At 37.2% G+C, this 24,315-nt stretch overlaps 1 protein-coding gene across 5 annotated transcripts in view; it reads right to left on the bottom strand.

Annotated features, from left to right (window-relative positions):
• ARHGEF12 (Rho guanine nucleotide exchange factor 12) overlaps positions 1-24,315 on the bottom strand; it is a 149,780-nt gene that overhangs the window by 60,984 nt on the left and 64,481 nt on the right. For 2 of the 5 annotated variants that reach the window (XM_086678851.1, XM_086678849.1), the window contains exons 2-6: positions 17,366-17,389; positions 16,026-16,111; positions 14,400-14,456; positions 2,331-2,429; positions 1,653-1,702 (exon numbers count right to left, since the gene is read on the bottom strand). In XM_086678851.1, coding sequence (XP_086534977.1) covers positions 1,653-1,702; positions 2,331-2,429; positions 14,400-14,456; positions 16,026-16,111; positions 17,366-17,389 — 316 coding nt within the window. The remainder of the gene's footprint in view (positions 1-1,652; positions 1,703-2,330; positions 2,430-14,399; positions 14,457-16,025; positions 16,112-17,365; positions 17,390-24,315) is intronic. The other 3 variants (XM_086678850.1, XM_086678853.1, XM_086678852.1) reach the window with 2 other exon arrangements.

Raw genomic sequence — 24,315 nt, forward strand, 5'->3', positions numbered from 1 at the left:
TCTACTGTGGATATCTTTCGATATAGGTACACACAGACCTAATCCATTCTTTTTTTAACAGATGTAGATGAAATGGAATTTCTTTCTCTCACCCTCCATTTATGCACATTTGCCTGTTTACAAATTTTCAATATGATAAGGCTGAAATGAATTTCCCTGTATATATACCAGTTCACATTTGTAAACTTACTTTCTTAGGTTTAAGTTCCTAAAAGCAAAGTTTCTGGTCAAAGGTTATATACTTTTTGAAAGTATATAATTTTTTATGCAAATTCACAGATTTCCATCCAAATAGATTCTACCCAATTTATACTCACAAGTTTATGAAAACAGCCATTTTACCATACCTAAACTATGCCAAATGTGTATTATCAATAATCTTTAAAATTCCTCACAACCAAATATATTTGCACCTACCATTTTATTTTTAAATGTTTGTTTATTTTTGAGAGAGAGCACGCACCCAAGCTGGGGAGGTGCGGAGAAAGAGGAAACAGAGGATCCGAAGCAGGCTCCGCACCATCAGTGCACAGCCTGATGTGGGGCTTGAACTCACAAACTGTGAGATCATGACCTGAGCTCAAGTCAGATGCTCAACCGACTGAGCCACCCACCCAGGCGCCCCTCACTCACCATTTTAATTTCTACTTCTTTGTTATCAGTGAGGTGAGACATATTCTCTATAATATTTATTTCAGTTACTTTGGGGAACTGATAAAATTCTTTGCCTATTTTTCTATTAAGCTATTTATCTATTCTTTTCTTAGGAATTTAAAAATGCTCTTTACAAGCAAGGATATCCTACTCTATACTAAGTTTCAAATATTTTTTTTCCAGGTAGTTGTAAATACATTCATGGTGTGTTTTCCTGTACAGTAATTTGATTTTAAGTATTCAAATTACTCAACTGTCTCAAGAATAATTACTAACTGGGGCGCCGGGGTGGCTCCATCGGTTAAGCATCCAACTCTTGATTACGGCAGAGCATCAGGCTCTGCACTGACAAGTGTGGAGCCTGCTTGGAAGTGTCTCTCCCTCTCTCTGCCCCTCTCCCACTTGCGTGCGTGCTCTCTTTCCCTCTTTCTCTCTCAAAATAAATAAATAAGCTTAAAAAAAAGAGTAATTAGTAACCAATCCACTCTTTTCATGCTTGTCAGATTTCCAGGCTTGTTTCTGGATCGATAGGTCTATATCTAGACTAGAGCCACTTGCTTTGAATTAATCCTTACATCTCATCTCACACATACCCATACACATAACATGTGTTTGTTTTTTTAGCTATTCTTGTACCTCTGTAAAATTCATTTGGAAGAATCATCAGTTTCACAAGTAGTGACACATCTCCTCAATCATATTAGTATATTTTGATGAGACTTTCTTGCTAACAGATTAGTCTGTAGAGAAATGATGTTTATAACTGACTTACTTTCCTATCCCAGAACAAGACTCCATTTATTCGAGTCTTTTATTATGCCCTTCAGTAGAATAATATTAACCTTAAAATAAATAAGTTTTTTATAAATACATCCTATATAATGCACTGTTTTTGTAAAACTCCAAGTGAAAAATCCAATCCAAAAAACAAATCCAACCCAAAATATGGCTAATATATGCTGTTTTTTAATCTACCATAAATTCCATCTTTTCCTTACCTTGATGATTCGATCACCTGTCTGTACTCCAGCCCGCATGGCTGCTCCATCTGTAAGAAAAATTAATTACTCAAAATGTAATTCATTTGCCACGTACTGATAATCTTCTTGAAAAAGGCAACATAACCAAATGGTTAAAAAAACATGGGCTCTGCCACTCACTAGTTGTGTGACCATAAAATCAGTCAATTTTATGTTTTCTTACTCTAAGCCTCAATATCACCTATAAAATGGGGATGAAAAATACCTACCTCCAACTATAGTACCCAAATAAAGTATTTGACATAGAGTAACAGAACATATTATTATTATCATCTTGGGAAAAGTAGATGTTTTTGAGCATATAACCATTTCTTTAATCTGGTCTACCAAAATATCTCTGGTGCCATGAAAAAAATAAAAGTCCATAAATTTCTGTAAGTGATAATGAATAAACATGAACAAGGAGTCATATGGTTTCTAAAACTATATGAGACTGTTTTCTTCCTAGTGAGTACAAAGAAAATCACCTAGGGTAAATTTGTACCTATAAATATGACACTAAAGACTGATCTAGCCCAACAGGCCACATGACCAGCAATGCATGTGATTATTTTATTATGCGCAAGAAACATGAAGCTTTTCTGTTCTTACTCTGTTTGCTCCCAAGTGACAAGACTGTTTTAAAAAATGCCTTGCCTTCTTTGACAGACTGTACGAAGACTGGATTGTCTCCACTGACCGTCAGCCCAAATCCATTGTCATCCTTCTGGATGATCACACAACGCTGAACAAGACCTGCACAAGAACCACAGGGTAAAGAGAGAAGGAAGAGAAAATGGAGAGAAAAAGACATTATTACATATTAATAATGAACTGTAATGAACTATATTCTATCTGGAGAAACACAAGATGACATGTGAGGCCCTTATCAAAAATCAGAGTACTAACCCCATAAACAAAACAAACACAAGAACATCACGAAGAGCCATATATGTTGGTCTCTCACTGGACAGGTAGAGTAGAATTGCCTCAAGATTAAAAACAGCTACGGCAAAGTGGAAAAGATGAATTATTAGAGAGGAGACAGAACGGAAGCCTATTCACATCTCTGCTATTTATCTGTAACACAAAATCCTCCCCACCGCACTGTGTTTTTTGGTGCTCTAATTAGTATTTAAACCCAAGAAAATCAAGTATTTTGGGACATAAGGCTAGAAGCATCCCCTGGTAAACCCTAGAGAAATCCAATCTCACTCTCAGAAAAATCTACTCAGAAAAAACTGACTATGTAAGGGAAACTGACTATACAAAGAAGAGCACCGGCAGATCTTCTCCCAAAACGAACAAGTTCAAAGACAGACCCCGGCTCATAGGAAAAATAAACAGAAAGGAGAAAAAAGTAGAAAAGACAAAGAAAGAACCTGCGAGCTCAACCAGTTCATTTCTTTCACACACTCACCTGGATTCTACAGGAGAACTGTTTTCCTTTTAGCTAGACAGCAAACAAAAGTAGTCAAGGCAAGGCGGGAAAAAGAGGGCCACAACCAGAGGAAGAGAGATGTCCCATCACAGAACCCTGATTGACACCCAGGGCTGTTTGATCACAGATCAAGATCTAAAGATCCTGAACTCTGTGTTAGCCAGAGATTTAATACTTTCAGCTTTGCAGTATCTAAATGCTCCACCAAAAATCAATATACAGAATATGGAAAATAATGCAAGTATAGTGATGATGAGAAAATAAAAATCTCTTCAGAATAAAGATTTTTGTACAAAGAGCATGACCTTTTAAGTAAGTCTGATGCACAAAACAAAGGGTATGTTAAAGACTGCATGTTAATGAATACACGTATTTCTCACTGTCGTGCAATGTCACAAGTATGTGAGCCTAGTACAACCGAAAGCCTGGAATAAGTATATCACAGTACAGGAAACACAAACTATGAACCTCGCTCGTAACCCTACATGAGACATTAAAGTGAATCATGGACCTAAACACAAAGGTTTCAACTTTTCATAAGAAAACACAGGAAAAAATCATCAAGACCTTAGGGTAGGCAGAGATCTTTTAGGATGCAAAATGCATCAACCATAGAAGAAAAAAAAAATCACACATTGGACTCAAAAATTTAAGTATCTGCTCTTCCAAACACTGATAAATGAAAAGGCAAGCCACAGAGTAGGAGAAAATATTCACGACACAAATATCTGATAAAGGACTTGTATCTTTATTTAAACAACAACAACTCTACAATTCAATAATAGGGGACACATTTTACTTTATTTATTTTAAATGTTAATTTATTTTTGTGAGAGAGAGACAGAGACAGAGAGAGAGAGAGACAGAGCATGAGCAGGGGAGGGAGATACAGAGTCCGAAGCAGGCTCTAGGCTTTGAGCTGTCAGCACAGAGCCTGACGCAGGCCTGAACTCTCGAACGGCGAGATCATGACCAGAGCCAAAGTCAGCTGCTTAACCGACTGAGCCACCCAGGCGCCCCTAGGGGACACCTTTTAAAAACAACAAATGATTTTGGGGCACCTGGCTGGATCAGTCAGTGAAGCATGTGACTCTTGAAGTTGGGGTTGTGAGTTCAAGCTCCATGTTGGGTGTGGAGATTACTTAAAAATAAAATTATATTGGGGCGCCTGGGTGGCTCAGTCGGTTAAGCGGCCGACTTCGGCCTCGGGTCATGATCTCGCGGTCCGTGAGTTCGAGCCCCGTGTCGGGCCCTGTGCTGACAGCTCAGAGGCTGGGGCCTGTTTCAGATTCTGTGTCTCCCTCTCTCTCTGACCCTCCTCTGTTCATGCTCTGTCTCTCCCTGTCTCAAAAATAAATAAAACATATTAAAAAAAAATAAACATAAAATTATATATAAAAAAGAAAAAGAATAAAAGATCTGAATAAACGCATCACAAAGAAAGATACTGAATGGCCAATAAGCACAGGTAAAGGTGCTCAACATCTGCAGTCATCAGGAAGACGCCCATTAAGACTACAATGAGATACTACTATACAGTAACTAGAAATGGCTAAAAATAAAAAGACTGATAATATCAAATGTTACCAAGGATGTGGAGCAACTGGAATGCTCATGCACTGCTGATAGGAGTGTAAAATGGTACAAATGCTTTGGAAAACAGTTTAGAAATTTCTTATAAACATGAGCACTCCAATCAAAAGGTGAGTATGCATTTACACATGACACAACAATTTCACTCCCAAGAGAAATGAAAACCCATGTCCACATAAAGACTGTACACAAACATTCATAGCACTTTTGTTCATAAGAGCCAAAAACTAGAAACAACTCTAACGTCCATCAACACGTGAATGGATAAACATACTGTCGTGTATCCGTTATAAAAAATACTACTTGGCAAGGAAAAAAAAAAAAAAGGAATAACTCACACGTGTAGCAAACATGTAAGAATCACAAAAACATCATGCTAAGCAGAAGAAAACAGATACAAAAGAGAGTACATACTATGTTATTCCAATGGAGAACAGGCAAAACTGAAGAACAGTAACAAAAGCAGATTAGTGGTTGCCTAGGGGCAGGGTTGGGAGGAAGGGTAAGAATGACCACAAAGAGACACGCAGGAACTTTCTGGGGTGATGGTCCTGTATCTTAATTAAGGTAATGGTTACATGAATGTATTCATTTGTCAAAACTCATCCAACGGTACACTTAAAAGGACTGCAACTTATTTTATACAAATTGTACCTCAAGAAAGTTGATTTTCAATATCAAAATCTGTTAACCCTCAATTCTAGAGACTACTCAACACCAAACAGTATTTGAATTAGCAAATTCACCACTTCCACAAAACAGTACATTGAAACGGGGACAGAGGAAAAAGATAATCTATCAGAATTCAATGTTTGACTTAATGTTGCGTCCTTCAAGTAATTGGGAAAAGTTATAAAATCAAGGAAGAAGTGTTCTTTGTAAATTTCTAGTACATAATACAATCAATATAAGAATCAGACTAGAATAAGAGCAATGGCTTATCAGAATCTTTTAAAATCCATGCCCGGTATTAGAAAAATAAATATTTGATGATCTATTTCCTTTAAAATTATTTAAAATTTGTTTTTTAAATTTTTTAAATGTTTATTTTTATTTTTGAGAGAGACCAAGCATGAGCAGGGGAGAGGCAGAGAAAGAGGGAGAGAGAGAATTCCAAGCAGGCTCTGAGCTGTCAGCGCAGAGCCCAACATGGGGCTCGAACTCACGAACTATGAGATCATGACCTGATCTCATAGTTTAACCAACTGAGCCACCCAGGTGTCCCTGAAATTTCAAAGTAAGATATCATGACTTTAAAATAAAAATCAAGACAGCTGCAACACTGAATATAGAGATTTTTCTCATACTTATATCTATGTTCCCCAGTTCTCCTACCCCACCTCCCAAGAGCTGAAAAATCAGTGAATTAAAGGTTTCTAATGTTGGGGTTTGCTGTGCTAAGCCACTGGCCTTCTTAAACAGACTGTTTTTTTGATCCCTGTAGAGAATACGATGCTTGTAAAAAATGAGGGAGAGAAGCAATGGGCATTAAGAGTTTTGCTACATTTGTGTATTTCACTTGAATATAATATATATTAAGTACTTAGCTTAATGCCTGACAAACATAAATAACGGCTCATAAATGTTATTATTTTATTATGATGAGGGGTAGCATGCCCTTGGATTTTCATGCTCAGAAATATAATACTCATCTCTCCATGCCATCAATAAAAAATCAATTAATAAACACTTTTAACTTATGGGCACCTGGGTGGCTCAGTCAATTAAACGTCCAACTCTTGGTTTGGGTTCAGATCGTGATCTCATGATTCATGAGTTCAAGCCCTGTGTTGGGTTCTGTGCTGACACTGTGGAGCCTGCTTGCGATTCTCTCTCTCTCTCTCTCTCTCTCTCTCTCTCTCTCTCTCTCTCTCTCCACCCCTGCCTCCACTCTCTCTCTTTCAAAATAAATTAAAAAAAAAAAAAAAACCAACATTTTTCTGTTAAACTCCTGTCATTAATGGGAATGCTCCTTAAAAGGATCAATCCTCATTTATGTCTTTGTCTAAATTTCATTTTGTTTTGTTTTAACAAAACAACCAAATTAGATTTGGGTGGGGAAGGAATAGAGAAGGGAAATATTACAGAGTAGGGCTTCTTCTTATAAGAAGGCAACGTTAGAATATGGGAGACAGCAAGAAGGCCTCAAGAAACAAATCACCTTCTCTTATAAGCTTTTCCTAAACATCCAGACTGGGTCGGGTACCCCCTTACAGACTGCACCCTCTTGTTATGTCCACAGTATCATTATCATTCACAATTGATTCCTATTTCTTTTTCTCTTCTCACTAGATTATATGCTTCAAGAGTATAGGGTCTCTATCTTGTTTACAATCTTATCTCAGGAACTGGCACATGTTCAGACACAGAGAAATTTTCTTTAATTGGAAACGTTGAGGAGTCTAGAGATGGAAGTTCAGAAAAGAAAGTCATTAATAAGAGAGAAAAAAATCCATCACCGTCAATTTTAGCAACTATGTCTAGGGTCCTAACAGACTGCTAAAATTTGAACGATATAGTAGAATTACCTCAGAATACTGCAAACCTGTTTTCTACAATTCAAAACTGTCCAGCTTGATCACTTTTCCCTCTTAATTCTACATCAAAAGGAGATGAGGCCCAAAGGAGAAGAGCAAACAGAGAAAGAGCTATATACATATCCTATTTATCTTTCTCCTCTCCCCAACCCCACTATATTGTCCATTTATTATTATTCTATCTGCTAATCTGAGAATCTGATATACTTTAACATATAAGAACTACTAGAACAATACAAAAAGAAAACACGACTTACATATATAGCCGATTCAGAATCCACGGAATTCAAATTAATGATCCTATTTTGTCCTATGAATCTATGCCATCTGCAAAACCTTACATTGGGGGTCGTAATTTAACTAAAAACTAAGCTGTTGTTCTATTCAAAATTCAGAAATCCGGTCTTTCAAATGCTTAGATCTATTATGTCCCTTCCCATTGAAAACCAAATAAAATGCTTTTCTTTTTTCTTGGGAGAAATTATTTTTTTTATGTTTATTTATTTATTTTTGGGAGAGAGAGTACAAACGGGGGATGGGAAGGGAGAGAGGGAGACAAAGAATCTGAAGCAGGCTCCAGGCTCTGAGCTGTCAGCAGAGAGCCCGACGCAGGGCTTGAACTCACGAACCACAAGATCATGTTCTGAGCCAAAGTCAGGAGCTTAACCAACTGAGCGCCACCCAGGCGCCTCATTGGGAGAAATGTTCTACTTGTTGTAGACCAGAAGCTGTTTTAACCCAAATCTCACCCTTAACACCCTTAACACTGAAATCACCAATACACCAACAATGAAATCACCGAAGATTAAATTATTATATCACTGAAATATCCTTTTTGACAAACTAGAACCCACTTTCTTAATTTAACAAATTTGCATTGAACATCTGTCTACTAGTTATTTAATACCACAGTCTATAGGTGTTGTGAAAAGTACAAAACTACTAGAAGCCTTTGCTCTCCAAGAACTTAAAATCTTGGCAGGAAAGGACAAAAGAGAAACAAATAGAGAAACAATGACAATGTTTAATAAAGAATCCAAGTATGGTACAGATAACAGGCCCTGTATGTTATAAAAGAAGGGAGAGATAACAGTGGAGTCCTAACTCCGAAACAGCCATTTTCAAATTTCATTGATTAAAAACCAACCTACCAACAAACACCGTCCACCATTTTTACTTTTTCTGGTTTTTACAAACACATGTAGTTCATAGTTTGTTTGTGGCTCTGTCTTGCTGAATCACTTATTGTCTGTGATAACTGCATACAATGTGTTGACCTCTGAGTATGAGTTTCTATATGGTCCCAAATCACTTTGGAGCTGCATCCAAGTGCCATGTGTGAAGACAGGCAGAAAGTGCTCAACAAGTAAGATAATGGTGAGGCTCAACCTCCCCTGAAACTTGGTCATGGTAATACTTCCTCATTCCCATTGTTCTTAGTGCCACATGAAGATTGTTTTCACAGCTATCCACTTGTTAAGGGCATACGGAGCACTGGTAAACAAGTGCCTATCTCTATTACAGTACTTACCAAAACGTATTAAGATTCTTCTTTTGTGCTAGACTGTGAACTCCTAGAAAGCACATACAGATCCTATTATTTTGCATCTCCATCCCTTATCACAGTGCCTGGCATACAATAGGTACTCACTGTATATTCACTAAGTAAATCTGCATGTATTTTATATACGGGAAATTCTAAACCATATTCAATCACTTTTTAGGAAAAAGTAAAATCATAGGCCTGAAAACCATGCAAAGTAGTGAAGTACTTTTATAAGGACACTAATCTCCTGCCTTGCCTAATTCTAACTAAATAATTTGATTTCCCACCTACCCTAAAATAACTCTAGTTACAAATAAATTTTTCTTTATTTCCTGTTTTTTAAAGTTTATCATATTTCACCTGGAAGCTAACAGACATCATGCTTCATATCATCAGTGAAGAGTGTTCTTTAAAATTTATATAAATACTATTCTTTTCCTAAATTTTATTTTCTCTTTATAACAAGACATTTCTTTTTCTTGTTATAACAGAATGTTATATTGGTTTGAAACCAATATAAAATGACTGTTTGTTACTTAAAAGGTAATTACCAAGGATGGTATTTTGAAAAGTGAAAAAAAATCAAGCCTTTGTAGTGCTTTGGAGTGGGGAGGGAAGAAGTCATGAAAAGGTCCCCTGAAAAAGAGGAGAAAGTTCTCTCTGATTTCACTATAAGACATATGTGGAGAAAGGCAACAACCAAAGTGCCAAAGAGCAAATTACGGAAAATGGAGTGTTAAATACGCAAGGCAATATGTGAACCCTTCCATACTGCATTTATTCCAGGGAAAGCACATTAGTCTTTCTTCACCTTTGATTTTATTACATGACCAAACTTCTCGAAGTCTCACCTCTTAAGAATTAGCTTCAGGGAAGGGTGTGGAGAAAGACCATGTGCAACCTCATAAAAAACAGCTCATTTTTAAACTGCTGCCAGACATACATGTTTTATGAGTAAGACCTCAGATAATCCTTTGATTAAGAAGCTTCTGGATTCTAAATGCACAATGCTGCCAGCAAGAGGAAGCCTTAACTTCCAAGTAGGCTGATTTCATTCTTTTAGACTATTACCAGCAATGAGGCTCTTTTCTAAGTTAAATTTTCTTCTACCTTAAAATTCTTCTGAAGACAAGAAAGATCCAATCAAGGTGAGCTACCATTTTATTCTATCGATTCTCTTTACTAAAATACTTTATTCCAATATCAATAATCACTCATTCATAACTCACTTGATGTGTGCCCCCCCTGTGTCAGGTACTACGGGAGATGCACGGATGAAGATAAATAATAACAAGACAGTCAAAACAGTAGACACAAAGCAGGATGTCGAAGGTCAGACAACAGTGGAGTGGGGTGGACCTAGGAAAGCCCTATGTTGGAGGTAGTATTTGAATGGCGCCTTGTAGGAAGGAGAGTTAAAAGGAGGTAAACCGTTCAAGACAATGGGAATGGCATGAGCAAAAAAAGAATACCAAGCTATGTTTGGAAAGTGAAACTTTGGAGGAGGGGCTGGTATCTCTAGGTGAGTGGCAGTAGAAGTTAACAGTAGGAGATTAGGGCAGAATGATAAACTGGAAACAAATTACAGCATATCTAAACTATCTGTACTCTCCTAGTAAGTGAGTGAATGACCAAATCCTTACTTTAGTAGTACTAACAGAAAGAGTAGAATGGAGAAAAGGAAGTGAATCGATGTGAAACAAAGTTACGAGTCTACGAAAATAGTCTTATGTTGTGATGGAAAACTGAATAAAGCGGTGGTAACAGAACCGAGTGAGGGCTGAAAAATAACGTGAGGGTAGAATCAATGGGACTTGGCAAACAGTGGACTACCGAGGACAGGGGAAAGAGAGAAGTCAAAGGTAACTTCAAGAAAATGAGACTAGGTGAATGGAAGAACGGCAGTACCATGAAAAGAATCAGGGAAATCAAAAGAAAGTCTGATTTCTGGCCACTGGGAACAATGATGAATCGCACACTGGCCATTCCGAATTTGAAGGATGGTTAGGGGCACCTGGGTTGTTCGGTTGGTTAAACGACTGGCTTCAGCTCAGGTCACGATCTCACAAGTCATGGGTTCGAGCCCTACATCAGGCTCTATGCTGACAGCTGAGAGCCTGGAGCCTGTTTTGGATTCTGTGTCTCCCTCTCTCTCTCTCTCTCTGCCCCTCCCCTGCTGCACTCTGTGTGTCTCTCTCAAAAATAAACATTAAAAAAAAAAAATTGAAGGATGGTTAGAGTGAAAGTATTCAGGAAATGGTTAAAAATAGAAGACTGGAAACAGGAGAAAAGATCAAGGACAGAAAAGTGGACCATGCCTATATTTATAAGAGGGAAAAAGCAATCAAGTAAAGAAAAGCCAAAACAATTGCAGACAGCAAAGGACCAGATTAATGCAATACCATGGAAATGAAAAAAAAAAAAAAGGGCATCAGCACTGCCAAATTGTTCAGAGGAAGGTGAGAACTGAGAAAAAGTACTGATTTTTAAGGATCTTCTGGTTCACCTTCCAGATAGTACGTGTTCAGAGGTCAGATTTCAAGAGGTTAAGAAGTGAATGACTTATGAGCAAATAAAAGGTTCATGTTGTAGAATGCTCTTTGTCAGGCTAAAGAAGAAAGCAGAAAGAATAATAACTTGGTGAGAGTAAGAGTCAAACCAAGGACTTTTATATTTATGAATCTGAAGAAGCTGAATTTAAAAAAATAAGAATTTTTTTAAAAATACACTCTGAAGTATCCAACCAGGACAGTTCAAATACTAATAGTCTGCCTCTGTTACGGACTGCTGCTTGTGTCCCCCCCCCCCCCCCAATTCATATGCTGAGCCCTAACCCCTAACGTAATGGTATTTGCAGATGGGGCCTTTGGGAGGTAATCAGAATGAGATGAGGTCAAGAGAGTGGGGCCCTCATGATGAGACTCGTGTCCTTAGAAGAAGAGACACCAGAGAGATTGTTCTCTCTCTACATGAGCTCACACCAAAGAAGGGCCATGTGAGCACAAAGCCAAAGGTGGCCATCTGCAAGCCAGGAAAGAGAGCTCACCAGAATCTGGCACCCTGATCTCATACTTCAAGCCTCCAAAACTTCAAGAAAATCCATTTCTGTTATTTAAGCCAAGTCTCTAGTATTTTGTTATAGTAGTCCCAGCAGATTAAGACAGGTTCAAAAAGACATGGGTTAATTTCTTGTACATAATACTATCAGCTAGAATCTCTTCATGAAACAAGACAGAAGGTAGGAAGAAGCTGCAAACTCAAAATTCCCTTGCCCTTCTCTCATATCCCACAAAAAATCCACAGAATTTTCCATTACGATAGTAGTGAGAAAAAGACAAAATTAAGTATAATTAAAATTGCAAATCAGAAACACGATCTGCTCGTGATCAACGGACTCCAAAAGGTGCAGAAGGAAAAATAAGGAGAAATGGAATAAGTACTGACCTACTGCACCAGGCAGAAACCTAACAAAAGAAGTCCATACAAAACAAACATTTGGTTTCCTTTTAAAATGAGCAAAGTAAATCTACCTCACAAAGTAGCTCTAAAAATAGCCAAGAGAGTTCAAAATAAGTAATTTGTAAGCAAAGAACTAGCATTCATCTAAGTAGTGAGCTAATGAATTTTACCCCAAGACCATATATAATCTCAAAAGTTAGAAGTGGGCTTGTTAAGAGACCCTACACTAAAGCAAAGTCAGCAGTTGCTACAATTCTACTCCATCATATTTCAGTATTTCCAAGCTTTTCTGGACTCCCTAGAGATTCCTTTCCAACTGTGCTAACTGCACAAAGTCTGAAGGAGTCCATTCACACAGGTGACAAAATATTTGTAATGTCAAAGAGATTTAAGTTAGTATGCTAACTCTGTTCCGATCAACTCATCCCTTTTATAAGTGCTTTTTAAAGACTCACGGCTCAGTTCCTTCCAGAAAAGGTATTTCGAGGGTTTTCAAGAAACAAACATACAAAGAAGCCACACCTTGTTTCCCCATTACCACTTAAAATGTTTCTATTACTAACAAGCGAATGGCATGCCTGAACTAGCATTGATATTCCTATCACTGAAATATTAACATCCAAATCAAACAGCAAGCTTTTGCATACATACCACAGATCTAGGAAAATGGTGGGGAGGTGAAATACAACACTGCAAAGGCTACTGGAAAAGAAGGGGGCCGTAAAGATGGTGTTCACATTCCTAAGGAGAGGATAAACCATAGGAAGCTCTTTATGTAGAACAGAAAGACAGAGTCTCGAGAAATTCGGAAGCTATTTCTTACTTATGAGAAGCCAAATACTTTGGAAGGGAGGAAAAACACAAACCTGCCATGCCATACAGCACGGTGCACATTTCATCTTGAACTACTGTAAAAGGTTTCACTGCACGAAAAAGGTACTGGTCACCAAAACCAAAGCAAAGAACCGTATTTATCCCACAGAGAAGCATTAACTGGTTTATAACCAAACACTGAAGCCTCGTAATATTAAAAAGTATGTGACACTGTGGGCTCAAGTGTCAGGAAATACAAATTACAAAATGTCTTAAAGGGGGGAGGGGCATTCTCATATATTTGTTTCCTTTCATGTATGTCGAGCTAGGAAACAGCTACATCTGGGGGAACTTGCGTCTGATAGACTTTTTGTTCTTTTAGAGAAGACCTGGTTCTCCTTTGAGGACAAGTTTGGAATCTTCATAAAAAGAAGTAACTTATTAGTCTTTCAGTTATTTTAAAAGTCTTGGCTCCAAGCAGTGCTTCTCCTATTCACTTTTCTCAAAAAACGAACTGGATGCCAAAACAAGGGAAGAGGACGGCAGGTAACACTGTGCAGAGGAAAGGGAAAAACACACATGAACTTCACAAACATGGTTTATATTCTCTTTGGAAGACAGGACACAGTCTAGAAATATTAGTGTTTCAATCTTCTGTTGCAAAAAGTTAACCATTCAGATTAAACCTGCTCTTTGTGAAAAATACCTTTAAAAGGTACCATTTTGAAATTTTCCCATTCAGAATAAGCTTCAGGGAAACTTCTAAAAGGCGTAAACAAATTCTTCGAGCCACAGAAATAAAATACTTAAGGTATTTTTGCTGTTGTGGATAAATCATACACGAACAGCATTTTCAGATAATGAAGGCAATTAAAAACAAATAAAAAAATCAAATAAGAATTCCAAAGAACTGCTAACACCTCTGAATCACACCAGTGCTACACTTAGAGGGAAAGACTGGTGCCATGAAATTCTACATGATCCAATCTCTGCAAATGGGACACGGGAAGAAGATGCCAAGAATTCAAAGCCCATCCATGTTACATGGAGGAGGCTGACTCAAACATATCAGACATCATCACTTTCCCATCATCCACAAGATGGAAGAGAAGATGGGTCATGTGGCCTACCCTTACTCTACAATGTTAGTTTCTAGCAACCTTAAGCTTCCCAGTTGCAGCCACATTAAAACCCCGGCTCCCTTTCCCTGCAGTAGGTCATGCCATGCAGAGCAGACACAAGGAAGGCTGCAGTTATTTAAAAAAAAAAAAAAAAAAAAGGAAACAGCATGAAGCAAGCTCCAAAGGTGCAAGGCTGAATCAGCTACATTAGCTTACCATATATCTCGGATCTACTCTCCTCTGAACTAGACTTTGTCTTCTTGGAGGAGCTATCTGCACAAGAGCGGGAGAAAAGGAGAGAGATATAGAAAATATGGAGACCAATGTAAGGGGAAAAATTCATGGGGGAAAAAAGAATGAATCATGATCAAGTTAAATCGTGCAAACACAAAGTATGAACATCACAGGTGATAGCACTTAGAACAGTCACGAACAGCACAGGTAATGACATATTTTAAAGATTTATCGAAGAAAAGATAGTGCAATAAAAATATGTTCAAACAAAACAACACATGAATAGTCTACAAAATGTATCATCTGACAATTGTAGAGATGACAAAAGCACCAAAAGCTGTGATAATCTCATTCTGAAGCACTGCATACCCCTCCACTAAATCTGTCTCTGGAGACAGCACATCACAGGTGAACAATACAGAGTAAGTCATTCTAACAAGACTATACTATTTAGGTGCACTTGGGCAGAAACTCATTAGCAAGACAGTAACTAATCATATAAATAAATAAAAGCCACTGAGCCTCATGATGTCAAAGTTAGGTATCAGAGATAATTATCTTTTAATAGAAATCCAGAAGTTATACCCCACCACAAAGCCTAAATTGATGATCGGGACTTCATTTTTACCTACTACTCAAGATGCAAGTAAATTATTAGCTATTCACTTCCTATTCTTCCCTGTCTAGATAATAATATTTTTTCAATAACAGTTTATACTAAGAATATGAAATATTAGACACAAAAAATATACTTTTAAAAATTAAAAATCATATTTATAAACAAAAAATATCTAAAAAGATATTTTGTGTATCTAAGACCTTAGCATTCATTTACTTTATCTTTTGTCATAGGAACGTACAACTGAGTAAAATTGTTATGAGCACAGAGAACACAAATCAGTTTCAAATGACAAAAGCAAAATTATCAAGCATTTTTTTTATAAATTAAATACTGAGAGAGTTTATAAGGAGAAAACAAAAGACCGTATTTTACAAAAGGAGTTCAATCTGTACGTATAAAATTAAGAATTTAATAATCAGAAGTCTACTAGCATGAAAACTTTAGGAAAGATCAACATTACTTAAGACTCTCTAAGTTCAGAATACTTGACTGAAGAAAAAGGGATCTCTATTCATTTGCTCACTCTAAAATCGTACCATCATTAATTTTTGAAGTTGGATTTTATCTAATAGTCCAATTTACCACAATCACACATGAATTTTTAAATAACTACAGAAATCTGTAGTTGTTACTGCTTTGATTTCATGAATTACCACTGTTCATACTTATGATTCATTTTAACACTAAGTCCTTGGTCTGCCTGGAATCTCTAATTATGATATAATAACTATTTCTCTTCTCATGATTATTTTTTTAAAAATCACACTCTACAATGATGCTTCCATAGTGGAATCCATAGTGTTGAGTGTTAAAAATGCATGCAACTCCTCCTGAATGCACAGGGTTTATATTACATCACTGAGGAGGAAGGAGAGTCCTGAACAGACCAAACAGTAACTCCTGGTGTTTCAGGTAGTTATACAGCTTAAGCTGTATCAGTCTGAACTTCATTACTCTCAATAGTCTTTGGAAAAATGGTGTTTTACCTGTGGGATCAAAATCATGCGATGCACTGCGCTCAACTTTCTGCTTCTTATCTGTTGGTGACTCTCGGTTCAAAATACTTCCATGCCTAAATTAAAGTAAAGCAATCAAATATTTACTACAAGCAAATCAGCAGAATAAAAACTTAATTTAAAAATTGCTGATCAGTTTACCCTATACAGTCTCATAAATCTCTCTAACGTATGTTTTTCAAGAAGTTTTAAATTCAGTCTGTGCTATGTGTAATAAAGAGTCTATTTATTTGGTTATATAAAGTGCTTAAAAATAATAAAAGTAGTATTTAGCATTAAGTCTATTTTATTCTTAGAAATAACTTAAATTCTTTCAGTGGTTTTCACAAGTTACTATTATTTCCACCGAACAGGTAAGAAAACAGTGCCTGAAAATAATTAAACACATTCCTCGACCAGACTCTACATATACTATGATCAGGTTCAAAATCACTGTGTAAATATAGCATGGATGAGAAAAGTTAAAAAAAAAAAAATCTTAGGCGAGCCTCACTATAGCTCTAGCTACACAAGTCAGGCAGGCCCAGTTGACACTAGAATCATTATTTTTCCTATGGCCTACCCAAGTACAGTGATCAAATAGTGGCTGGGCAGCAGATAAGACCCTCGCCGTAACACATACACTACCAATTAACTGAAATGTCAAGATCAGCATTGGTATCCTGGACCACACTGTCACTAAAAATGACAAAAGTAGTATAATAGTTAGGAATGATATACTACCTACATTGTAAATAATATTCACAACAACCAGGATGAGAAAGAGATGTTGAAGAACAAGTACTGAGGAAAAGGCATTTAATCCCAGGGTATGAATACATATGGAGATATGGATGTGGGCATAGGCATATTTGAACATTCTGGATTTTTCCCTTTACTGGCTTAAAGTAATTAAGACTGATTCAGTTTGCCAAAGTTCATTAACTAAAGGCAGCTGTAGTTACCCAAGTGATAAAACACATCAAAAACTGGCAATCCATTCGCACTCCCCAAGCTACTCACAACTGAAAACAGTCACAATAGATTTTAAAATTAAATCTCTTCATAGGGAGTGACCTTAACTATCAATTTGAACAAACTTTTAAAATGCTTACATTAAAAACATTGAAAATGTTATCAAAACAATGCTCTCTCCAGAAAAAATATGCAACACCTGTTATATTTTAAATTTGTAAAACATTTTGATATTTTAAACTACTTAATATAAAAAATCCACATTTTCAAAAGCCACAAAAATCCACCATAATTTCGAAGGAATGCTTCTAATTAAGAGTTAACCTGAACATACGAAGGGCAACTGAACAACTTACCTTATAGGTTTTTTGAGGGGAAACCTGAAACAAAGGAAAGAAAAAAAAAAAAGGGTTAAATGTAGTTATCTCACTGGTAAGACTGTTATTCAATTTATTCATTCTATTAAACCAGAATAAGAGATTTAAATCTTACACTAACTTTCCCAAAGCAAGATTCAACAAACAGGCAGACAAAAAAGCTAGATTCAATTTTTTTAATATCTTAACTCCTTTGTTAAATCTTAAATTTCAGGTGCTAGGAGCTGTCACTAAAATCTAAATATTAAGTGCTCAGCACTATTCTAAACTGTTAACATGTACTATCTCATTTAATCCTTATATACTTATATATACATGTACATATTATTATTATTATTTCCATTTTACAGGTTAAAAAGACTGAGGTAAAGAGAAATATCTTACCGTTAAAATATTCTACCTCGTTTCCCTGGCAGAGAAAGTTTCCTCCCTTCCGTCACCCCCTCCCCAACCCCCACAAGATATCTGGGTGCTGATTACTGCTCTGTTGATCTGCATCTACTACCCTTTGATCATAATCAAATCACAATTCTTGTTTATTTACGTTTGGCATTTATAACGGAAATCTAGAGAAAATACCATCGCAGGATTATCAGTTATTAAGAATATGTTCCAAAAGTAGAAAACAAAGGTTACATCTTTTCTTCTTGCAGTTCTATAAGCTATAAAGAATACTGCATTTCCTCCTGGTTGTCTTTTTTAAAGAAATATTATTGGGGCTTCCTGATAAGAATTTGATGTTACATATAAACACCAAGTCTCTAAGTGTTCCCAAATTTCTTCCCATTCTCCTTTTCAGGTCTGTCCTTTCAGAAATCACCTCAACCTATGGCATTTTATGTAAAGATTATTTAGCCTGCGTAATAAAAACAGGCTTTCTTAAGAACAGCCATGAAGTGTTTCTTTAAAAAAGGTTATTAGTAAACACAGTAAGAAAAAAAACAAAACAATGACATTCGAATGACTTTTGTCATGGAGATAGTTTAGTTAAAAAAAGAAAAAACCCTCTAACATAAAAGTTTAATTACAATTTTCTTTAACTCCTACATAAGCCAAAATTGATCCAAAGAAAAAGACAAAGAATCTAAAAACTTCCGTGATAAGTGCATGTTAACACACAACAAAGTCAGGGAAAAGGGGTTCTGGGGTAAAGAGCACATTGCTCTACTGAATGTACCAATTACAAACAATTATCAAACTTTTAGAAATAGTTCCTTGGGGCGCCTGGGTGGCGCAGTCGGTTAAGCGTCCGACTTCAGCCAGGTCACGATCTCGCGGTCCGTGAGTTCGAGCCCCGCATCAGGCTCTGGGCTGATGGCTCAGAGCCTGGAGCCTGCTTCCGATTCTGTGTTTCCCTCTCTCTCTGCCCCTCCCCCGTTCATGCTCTGTCTCTCTCTGTCCCAAAAATAAATAAACGTTGAAAAAAAAAAAAAATAGAAATAGTTCCTAAGAAGTCCATCCCTATTTGTTGGGGAAGTGGGGAGGTGGGAATGTTTTTTAATTCGGAAACAAATATAAAAGTTGGCAGGAAAGAATTCCCAGCTGAGTTTCTGCAAAGGATAATACCTGCAGTTAGCAACCTCAGCCACTCTTCCTGATAGCCTTTACAGAAACTCCTACCCCAAAACAATGGCCGCTTGCGTCAGGGGCTGACTGCAACATCCAGGGAGATTCTGGTAAAGAATCCCGGAAGTTCCCAGACTACTGATTGAAAACCAGCTTCCTGAGCGGTTTTCTCTTACTAGGGAATGGAAGAGGAGGGGAAAGAAGATAAAAATGGAATGAAAAGATGAGCAAGGACTACTGTACAGGAAAATTTGCTTACCACAATCCACTTACTAAATTCTTAAAGCACAGATGAAGAACAAAAATTTTTAAATCACAATAATTTTTCTCTAATCACTAAATTGCAGTTAGCCCGACAGCAGGCTGATGAAACGGTTCCGCACAAAATCCTCTATTTTCAAGTCCTTGTCCATTCTGTAACCCAAGCATAAAACTGACAATCTCCTCTAGTTCGATATTTACGTAAAAGAGCTATAGTTGAATGAAGACATTATATTAATGTACTTAATCAAACTGTACCTGGCTTTTGAAAACACCATATTGATGACTTGGGCATTTAGCCAACAATGAACATGTTTGTGCTTATTTACATACACGTGTATGTATTCTTCCAGATGTAAGACAAAGTCCAAGTACTAATATGAAGAACCATAATTTAAAAAGGAAACTGGGGTGCCTGGGTGGCTCAGGTGGTTAAGTTTCCGACTCTTGATTTCAGCTCAGGTCATGACTCAGTTCATGAGTTTGAGCCACACATCAGGCTCTGTGCTGACAGTGCAGAGCCTCCTTAGGATTCTCTCTCTCTCTCTCTCTCTCTCTCTCTCTCTCTCTCTCTCTCCCCCCACCCCCACCCCCAATTGTGCATGTGCTCTCTTTCTCAAAACAAATAAATAAACTTAAAAAATAAATAAATAAAAAGGAAAGGGTTGTCAAAATTTGAGCCACTGGGATAAGGCAACTAGATGCCCTTACTTTTGATAACCTATACAGCAAGCACACTCATACGTCACAAATCCTAACCAAGGGCCTCAAGCTTATAATTACATTGACTCACTTGACTTTGGGATGCCTTTCTTTCTTTTTTTTTTTTTTAACGTTTATTTATTTTTGAGAGAGAAAGAGAGAGAGAGAGACAGTCAGACAGAGCACAACTGGGGGACAGGCAGAGAGAGAGGGAGATGCAGAATCCAAAGCAGGCTCCAGGCTCCAAGCTGTCAGCACAGAGCCCAAAGTGGGGCTGGAACCAATGGACCATGAGACCATGACCTGAGCTGAAGTCGGACACTTAACCTACTGAACCACCCAGGTGCCCCAGGATGCCAGGTTTTTTAAGTTTATTCATTTATTTTGAGAGAGAGAGCATGTGCAGGAGGGGCAGAGAGAGAAGGAGAGAGAGATAATCCCAAGCAGGCTCAGCACTGTCAGTGCGAGGAGCCCAATGCAGGGCTCAAACTCACGAACCTGTGAGATAATGACCTGAGCCAAGATCAAGAGAAGGATGGTTAACCGACTGGGTCACCCAAGTGTCCAGGATGCCTTTCTTACAAGTTCTGAGCTCTAATATTAAAGCCCCAGGTAGCAACACATAGAGGCCTCCCCAAAGTTTTTATTTTCACACTCCACCCATGTGTTATTACAGTATAAAGGGAGTTATGATTTGATAATTACATAAACCCTAACTAAATAAACATTTATTCTAGTAAAACTTCTAATTATAGCCAGGTTTAACTATACATATATACATACACATATTTAAGTATATAATATATATACACACATACATAATTTTCTAACTGGGATATTCCTTTAAGTTTGTTAAACAGAATTTGTTGTAGATGAAAAAAGAATTGGAAAGGGCCGCCAAATTTTGTGTTTTCACATATTTGCTTATAATGAAGAGCCTATAAGAAGTCATTTTTCCTTTTTTGATTTTTGTGAGAAAAGAGCTAGCTTTGACACTGTTCCTATGAGAAATGTCCCAAAAGAAAAAATAGAGATTATCACACTCAAACCTTAATTCCTACCCTCTCTCTCCTTCAAGGTAGATATTTTTTTCTTGGGGTTAGTAATGATGAAGAATTTGGGACTCTGGATGGTTCTTAATAAGGGATGATTGAAATGAGGAGAATAAAGTTAAGGATATTTTACCTACATTGTTGGACTGTGGTCGAGTTTTCATTAGCAAACAATGTTAGCTACTAAATATAGAATTCCAAAAAATTCCATTGTAAGATACATCCTGACTTTAGCAATGTTAAAATGCAGGGTGAAAAGCCTGTGTACCTTGGAATCCATGACACATAGCACTAGTTTATTGGAATTCATGCCAGTGAGGAGAGTTTCTAGACAAAGAACTCTGCAAAATAGGTTACAGCTAAGATAATTCTAAGGCTCAATCCTCATAAAATGATGGCAAATATCAATGCAAAAAATACAGTGTTCCAATACAGTTATAGGCAATGAAAATCACGTGTGATCTCAAGGCCTCAGGAACAGGGATGTCTCAGAAAACAAAGAACAAGGTTCACATTCTAGTTTGAAAAGGCGCTTGCACTTGGGCAAGTTGCTTAACCTCTCTAACAATCAGCTGTAAAATAATGATAATACTACTACCTACCTTACAAATTTGTTTTGAGGATTAGATTAGAAAATGAGGAACATTAAATGAGAAGCACTGCCTAGCACAGAATAACCACTTAATGATTATTAGCTATTAGTTAAAATGCAAATAAAATCTGAACTTTAGAGACATAACTACAAATTAAGTAGAGGAGAAAAATAAACTTAAAGGCTAACACTATTCAAATAGGCTTTCAGTTCAGCAAAATCCACAGAAATGCAAAATCTAAAGCCAATGATGAAACCATAGGTTTAATGTGCCAAGCCATATTATATAAAATTAACGTCAATACTCAAGTTAACAAACTTCCCAGATGCTGCAGGGTAAAAGAAAAGATCAGGTTACAACCAAAACTTTTAATTTTCATGGCAAGTAGGGTCAGTGATTTTTTTTTTTTTAAGGCTGTGAAATTGTGCTGACCATACCAGTCACTTCTTAGCAAGAGAGTGCATTATTTCCACATCTCCTTTAAAATATCAAAATGATTAAGGCATCCCGTGTCCTGGATATAAATTAGGTTTTTTACTTCTCTGTTTCTACAAAATAATTTAAATAGCCTAAAGTACAACACTTAAATTTGAAATTACTCCAACGTGAATACGAACCAGCTAGCTCTACTATTACATCATTTTTCACAAAATAACAAACAAAACAGCTAAAAGGGCATCTGTACCCATAAGTACCCATAAGTATAGGGATTTAGAACATACTGCTGACTTTAGCTAAACTGTTAATTCGAGCTTTAGATCTCTGGACAGTCAGATTCATAGAAGCAAAAGTAGTAATGACCACTACCACTCCTCCCCCTTCAAAAAAACACCAGTCGTAGGTCCTGTCACCACCTACAATTTATAACTGGCCTGGCTGAAAGTCACTAAAAGAACTAAAAATTATGGAAAGAACAAAAAAATAAAAGTCTGAAAATGACCTACCATTGTACCTTTTTATTAGGATATAGATCCAAAGCATGAAAAGTTGTTAGCTGAGCTGGCAATAAAACATTAGTTACATCAGAAAGACTCAGACAGAAGCTACAGCTGACAGGATGACTCATGGAGAATTTTTCATGGTGTTATTAGTTTTAAACCTCTGGACCTTGCAATACAAAACCACAAAATGACAAGGACCAAGGAGCTCAGTTCTGGTGTAAAATCCAAAAACAATTCACTGAAATGTAATGTAAGATCTCAAGCTAACTTCTTAAATATGGTTTGGTATACGGTCACTGTTACTGAAGAACTTGAAACACATGACGACCCTCAGTAAGTGGCCTTCTTTCCTGGACGTACTTTGACAAATCAAACAGTAAATTCTAAATTATCTTAATTGCCTCTGTCAGATATTGTAAGCTGGACACTGGTTGTTTCAGAACTGAGAAAAGTAGTTCACAATTAATGTAACAGCTTATTTATTACAGGCTCTCATTTACGCATTGATAATCTGGAATAGTATCACTTTTGCAAATATTTCCTGTAAGGTTTCTAAATAACTTTCCTTTGAAATCATGAGTATCACCATTAACTTATACAGTGTCTTTTTAGACTTCAAATTACTCACTTCAAAAAACAAAGAGAACTGCCAGAAAAAAGTATGAGAACCTCAAACTACTTAGTTATTTGCATCCCATTCAACATCAGTCAAACCATCAAATCGATGATTTTATGGATCTGGGCTTATATAAACAATAAACTGGACTCAACAGAATAATCTCATGATTTCTAAAATAATGACGATACATAATTTTCATTTGATAGTGATTAAAATCTCAATCTTGTTTCACGATTCCCGATTTCAGAATTTGGAGAAGTGGTTCAAGACAGCAGTGCCTGAAGATCCTAAACTCACCTCCTCCCATGGACACAAAATTCAACAGCTAAAATGGAAGAATTTCCTCCGAAAAAGTTCTGTGAAAACTAGATGAACAGTGCCTCTACAACAAAAGATAAAAGGGCCACACTGAGACAGGTAAGGGAGGCAGAGACAGACATGCTCTTGCCAAAATGCCACCCCAGGGGCAATGACCCACAATTGGAAGGGATCTCAAAAAATATGGAACTTTTTCCAGAAGGGTGAGGGGTTTGTGCCCCACATCAGGCACCCCAACCTGTGGGCCCTGCACCAGGAAGACAAGCCCTCAGAACTTTGTATCAACTAAGATTACATCCAGGAGAACCATAGAAATGTAGGTAATTAAAAAAAAATTAAAACACTCTTAAAGGTCTTGCAGGCAGACTCACTCACCTTGAGACCTAGCACAAAAGCAGCAGTTTGAAAAGTTCCTAGACCACATGTAAAGGAGACCGAATTACTCATCTTAAAGCAACTTCCAGAAGAGAAGGCACCTGATGGTTCTCTCTCCAAGAAGAGAGTGTTGGCAGGTGCCATTTTTGTGATCACATTCTATTGTGCTAAGGCTGGTACTGGCGGGCACCGTTTTTATAATCTCCCTCTAGCCTGCTAGTGGAGGTTGGTACCCCCTCTTCAGTGCCCAACCATGCCACAGCCAGGCAAACATCTCCTTCACCACCTCCAATGCCATAGCCATAGCTCCACCACAACCAGCAGGCATGTACAGAACACACAGGGGATGCCCTTTGAGAGCCTGGATCTGGTGACCAAGGGGAATGCACTTCTGGGCCTCCAGGTCATCTCCTACAGAAGGCCACTCCATCAATACTAGGAGATGTAGCCGTTTTGCCTAATATATAGAAACGAACTCAGAAACTCAGGCAAAACAAGGAGA

The sequence above is a fragment of the Puma concolor genome, chromosome D1 (assembly GCF_028749965.1).
Source record: "Puma concolor isolate L17-30 chromosome D1, mPumCon1.1.hap2, whole genome shotgun sequence".
Taxonomy (NCBI): Eukaryota; Metazoa; Chordata; class Mammalia; order Carnivora; family Felidae; genus Puma; species Puma concolor.